Source organism: Manacus vitellinus, unplaced genomic scaffold (genome assembly GCF_001715985.3).
Source record: "Manacus vitellinus isolate BGI_N305 unplaced genomic scaffold, ASM171598v3 scaffold_16_pilon, whole genome shotgun sequence".
Lineage (NCBI taxonomy): Eukaryota > Metazoa > Chordata > Aves > Passeriformes > Pipridae > Manacus > Manacus vitellinus.
In genome coordinates this window covers 1,186,719-1,192,304 of record NW_021939189.1, presented here as the reverse complement: position 1 = coordinate 1,192,304, position 5,586 = coordinate 1,186,719, and the positions used below count along the sequence as shown (strand labels likewise).

The 5,586-nt window shown below is 50.0% G+C and overlaps 1 protein-coding gene across 3 annotated transcripts in view; it reads left to right on the top strand.

The window, feature by feature from the left end:
* Window positions 1-5,586, top strand: part of GLCE (glucuronic acid epimerase) — a 22,560-nt gene that overhangs the window by 5,680 nt on the left and 11,294 nt on the right. For 2 of the 3 annotated variants that reach the window (XM_029958751.1, XM_029958750.1), the window contains exon 2: window positions 4,857-5,398. In XM_029958751.1, coding sequence (XP_029814611.1) covers window positions 4,870-5,398 — 529 coding nt within the window. In that variant the 5' untranslated portion in view covers window positions 4,857-4,869. Of the gene's footprint in view, window positions 1-4,856; window positions 5,399-5,586 lie in introns of those variants that run through there. The other variant, XM_029958752.1, reaches the window with a different exon arrangement.

Sequence of the window (5,586 nt, the reverse complement as noted above, 5' to 3'; positions counted from 1 at the left end):
GAGGAGGAGGCAACGCTGGAATTGGGATGTTTATCTCGGTATAAAAATCCACTCCTGCTCCTGCAGAGGAAAAACAGGGAAACCACAAACCCGAGGGGTTTTGGCAGCAGGAATTGATGGAGAAATTAGTAACAATTCAATTTGTTTGGGAAAAGAAAAGGGTATTTTCCTGCTGGTTCTACCTCGCTCTCCCAGTGCATTATCCCTGTGTTTGTGTGAATACATCTCCATATTTATCCATTATTTAGTGACATGGGAGAGCTTGGCAGTTTATAATCCATTAAATTCAGGCTCCCAGCAGTGATCAAAGACCCCACATCCCTCACAAATCATTCCCTGTTACCTGAAACCAGGAAAGACAGAGGGAATCGTGGCCTCTTTTTGCAGGAAAACAGCTGAATGTTGGAACTCCTCTCCTGCTTGTTCCTATTAACATTTCATCAATGGAATTCCAGGAGAATTAGTAGGTGAATCTTGGGATTCTGTGGATTTATGTTGTGCAGCTTCTGGGAAAATGTCCCTGTTTTCCAAGGATGCTTTGCTGATTTAAAAGGGGACGCTCGGAGTGTCCTGAAGTCACAGGGAAATTCCTGCAGGTTGATTCCTGGAAAATGAGATGCAAGAAGAGACAAGGAGAAAAAAACTGGGGGTTTGGGAGATGGAGCAGAGGAAAGTCAGGAAGCAAAGGTGCTTCAGCTGCAGTTGGATGAAGCTGCTCCGTTCCACGGCCACGGCTCCGTCGTGGCAAGTCGGGAGCCAAGGAAAAGTCTGCAGCAAATGGAGCTGAAGAGTCAAGGATTAAACAATCTCTGCTGATTTCCTGGAGGGTTTGTGCTGCTGGATGGATTTGCCTAAAATAAACTGCTGCATGCCTGGGAAAAAGGGCAGAGCATCCCCAAGAGCTGCTCCCTGGGGAATGGCTGGGGCTGCAGAGCCAGGGGTTTGTATCCCCTGTTATCCACCTTTCTGTGAAATGGGATTTTCAAAAAGCAGAGGAGGAGGTTCAGCACCTGGTTCCCAGTCCTGGGGGTGCCAGGCTTTTAGGGAGGAGGATTATCCTGGAGAATTCCTTGCCAGCGTGTTGGATGGGGCCTGGAGTGAGCAGGGGCAGGTCCTGCCCATGGAATGGGATGAGCTGGAAGGTCCTTCCAACCCAACCCATCCCGGGATTCTGCCATAGGAAGAACAGGGGTGTTTGGGGCAGTTTGTGGGGTTTAAGGGCTGGTTTTCCTGCTGGGACTCAGCTGGAGCAGCAGTTCCTGCCCACAGGGAGGTGGGAGGGAGGGACTGGGCAAACCTCGGGAAGCTGCTCAGCTTCCATAAAAAACTGTGGATTTGGCACGTTGGCAGAGCTCCCTCCTGCACAGGAACGTTATCCAAGGCCTCCTCTGTCCAAATGGAAGTTACACAACCCTCTTCTTCTGACTCTGTAGTGATTCCAGGTGGTTTGGAGTCGGTTCATCTCCCTTTGCAGCCCGGGAGCAGCTGTGCCTGCGGATCCCTGCGAGGGATCGGGGCTGGAGCGTGGGCTGGAGCGTGGAATTCTGCCCTGGGAACCCACTCCTGCCAGGAAAGCATCACCCCCCGAGTGCAGCCCAACATCCAGACCCCCCTCATCCCACAGAACCGCAGTGGTCCCTCTCCCAGTTCCAAGGAGGCAGCCGGACCCGACTCCTACGCTCCCAAAAATCCCCGAGGAACAGGTTGGTGGCATCTCCAGCCCGGAAGGCCGAGGCAGAAGAGGTTTGAAGGCCAGAGATGGACCAGTGGGAAAAATGTGGAGCTTTGGGAACCGCCTCCTGATTTTCATTTCCTACGTTCCAGGATATCCAGGTGGAGGAAAACCTTTCCCCCCTTGTTTCTGAGGCTCTTTCCTTCCTCGGGGTTGGATTCCCGTGTTGTGAGGTTGAGCTGCAGAAGGGAAACTTGCTGTGGAAGAGAGTTGGAGACTTTTTTTATTTTTTTAAGATAATTGTGATTTAACCTAAATTTTCAAGCCCAGAGTCACAGGATGGATCCAGACTTTTTTTTTTGGCCACAGTAAAAGGAACTTTCAAGCTTCAAATTTCAGCTGTTGGACAAACTGAAAAGAGCCATTACTGTGCCCTCCACCCTCCATTAACTGTTTTGAAACATTGTGCAGCACAAAGAAATAACTTTTTTTTTGCTTATTTCAACACAATTACTACCTCTTGAAAAAAAGGAATTCCTGGAGGGGATTCCTGGATACTCTTAGTAAGGATGAACCACTTCAACCTCCGTTAGACAGGGCTGGAATTAGATCAAGTGCTCCAGGAAATGACAGAAATACCCCTTAAAAAAGGAAAAAAACCAACCCAAAAAATCAACAACCCCCCAAATTTGTCAGATTTTACCAACTGGGTTTGATCCCCAAGCCCTGGAGTAGAGAGTGTGTCTGTAGGGATGTGGAATGGCCTGCAAGGGGACACAGGGAATGGTGTGGATCTGTCCCTGCTGCTGCTCTCTGGATCCTCCAAGTCCTGGAGTGGTCCCTGATCCTTAAAAACTTGGGGTAGAACACTTGGAAAACGGGAATTTATTTTTCAAGCAGGGATAACTGTAAAAAAGTCACCAAAAGGAGGAATTTGGCACCGCGGGAGGATTTCACTGCCTGGCTTTCCTGCTGGCTTTGGGGATGAAGTTTGTGGGATTTAACTGGCAAAACACTTCCACTTGGACGTGGCCTTCCCAAAGGAACACCTGGATCCTCCAGCCACGTCCCTGCCTTTTAACCTGAACCTGAAGAAGAAACTGAAATATTCAGGAATTCTGTTCCTCCCAAAGAAAAGCTGCTTTGAGGGATCAACCCCAAATTCTGTTTTATCAACGAGGATTTTGTAGGTTCTGTGTTGGGCATTCCAGTCTGTTGTTATTGTGTATAATCATCCCAGGTTTGTTGGGAGCAGGGAACCAAAGGCTCTGGGAGGTAAGAACACAGAATTATTCCACCTTTTTCCAGGAATCCTCTTTGCTCTTCGCTGACCCCAGGGGAGAATTCCCTGGCAGCATTTTCCCTGCTCAGCAGTTGCTCTGCCCTTGGACTGGTGATTTTCTGTTGTTTATTCGATATTTAATATTAATCACCTCCTGGACTTCAATAATTCACTGTCAGGGATTCAAATATAATTCACAGTTTGTCCTCAAGGAGCTTTTCTGTCACTTCTCGTTCTGTTCTGCTCCTCCTGGGCATCAGCTCTGGAAGTTGGGAGAGAAAAAAAGGTAAAAAATTTGGGTTTAAAAAGGTAAAAGGTAAAAAAAATTGGGATAAGAAAGGTAAAAGACTTTATTCCAGGCCTCTGTGTATTCCTGGCCATGTTCTGAAAACCAGTTTTAAGTTCCTGGTGTAAAATCCAGCTCAGCCTTTGGGCTGGACTTGAATAAACCCAGGATTTGTGGGTTCCTTTGGTCTCCCCAGTGCTGCTCCAGTGATCCCTGAACAGCAGAAAATCAAGGAGCAGGAGGTTCCAAACCCATTTTCCAGGGCTAATTCCAGAGTCTAAACATCAGCTCTGCTGGGACAGACATATTTGCAGGATGAGGTGCCAGGCAGGGCTTGGTTTGAAGGCTCAGGAGAAGGAGGCACAGGAACAGGGATCTCCTGGATCTCCTCTGTTCCCATTCCTGCAGCTTGGACACCCTCCCCTGGTGGGAATATTGAACATCCCGATCCTTAGAAAGCGATATTCCCAAAGTGGGATCACACCCAGGTTCCCAGAGGTGCCCATTCCGTGGCCTCCACCCTCCCTGTGCTCTTCAGGATTTATGGAAAATATGGAAAACTTTCCATTGTTCCCTCACATTTCCCAACATTGAGGTTCAGGCTCTACTGGTTTATTGGTAATATATAGAAATATATTATTTAAATGTGGTATTTTCGGTGGTTTTTCCTCAGTGAAAATCCCTGTGGAAGCAATTTCATCCAAGGTTCAAGATTCCCTGGCAAAATCCCTCGTCCAGGACATTCTCTTTAGAAACAATCACTTGGTGAAGCTGCAGAATTCCACTGAAAATACGAATTCTGTGATGGAGAAACTGCCTTTGGTTGTTCCTTCCTGGGAAATAAGTGCCAGGGATTTCTAAGCAGGAAAAATGAGGCATTTTTAGCCAGTTCTTCAGATTTAATTGGGATTTTATTTCTTTCTCTGCTCTGTTACTCCCTTAAACTCTGCTCTTTGCACAGGGAAGGCAAAAGGTGATGAAAGCATCCCTTGGGAATAGGGTTGGGAATGGGATGTGCCAATAATAAACTGGGAACATCAGTGAGGCAAAACTGGAGGGGTTGGGGCTTCCCAGAGATTGGAGCTTCCAGGGGAGCAGAGAATGAGGGAATTGCTGATGGATCTCCTGGTGGACGCTGTGGTTTGCAGGGAATGTGTGTCCAGCACTTCCTGGGAGGTAAATCGTGATTAATGCGGGAATTAACTGTGGGAATTACATGGAATTGCTGGGAATTGCTGTCAGGAGGGTGTTGGAGGTGATGTTCCCATTGGAAAGGCTCCACCAGGAGCACCTGGGGTGCTTTTCCCATTGGAGAGACTCCACCAGGAGCACATGGGGTGATGTTCCTGTTGGAAAGGCTCCACCAGGAGTGTGTGGGGTGATGTTCCTGCTGGAGGTGCTCCACTAGGAGCATGAGGGGTGATGTTCCTGCTGGAGATATTCCACCAGGAGCACCAGGGGTGCTTTTCCCACTGGAGATGCTCCCCCAGGAGCACGAGGGGTGATGTTCCTGTTGGAAATGCTCCCCCAGGAGCACGTGGGATGATGTTCCTGTTGGAAAGGCTCCCCCAGGAGCTGCCCTGTGCCCCCCTCACGCTGTGCCCGCTGTGTTGCAGGTATGGTGTGAATATGCGTTGCTTGGCAGCTCGGGTCAACTACAAGACTCTGATCGTCATCTGTGCCCTGTTCACGCTGGTGATGGTGCTGCTGTGGAACCGCTGCTCCTCGGACACCTCCGGCCCCTTCCCGCGGATCCCGGCGGGGCTGGAGCGCCGCGGGATGGCCGAGGACGAGCCCAGGCAGCACAGTGAGGAGACCTCCCCCCAGGAGCAGCAGAAAGCCCCCCCCGTGGCCGGGGCAGGCAGGGCCCCCGCGCCCAAGTACGAGGAGATTGACTGTGTGATCAACGAGGAGCACACCGTGAAGGGCAGGAGGGAGGGCAACGAGGTGTTCCTGCCCTTCAGCTGGGTAGAGAAATACTTTGAGGTTTATGGGAAAATTGCTCAGTACGATGGTTATGACAGGTTTGAATTCTCTCATAGCTACTCCAAAGTATACACACAGCGGGCTCCCTACCACCCCGACGGGGTCTTCATGTCCTTCGAGGGCTACAACGTCGAGGTCCGGGACAGGGTCAAGTGCATCAGCGGGGTTGAAGGTGGGTGGAGTGTTTTCTTCTCCTTTGGTGTGGAAACGCTGCTTGGGATTTGCTCTGCGAGGCCATCCGGGGTTTGGGTTGGGGGGAGGACAGCCTGGGGTGATTTGGTGCAAAGTGTGAGGGGGGAATGTGAGGGTGGAGAAGGGAAAACTGTGAGGGAAACGTTGGTGTCCAGTAAAAAGGTTGGA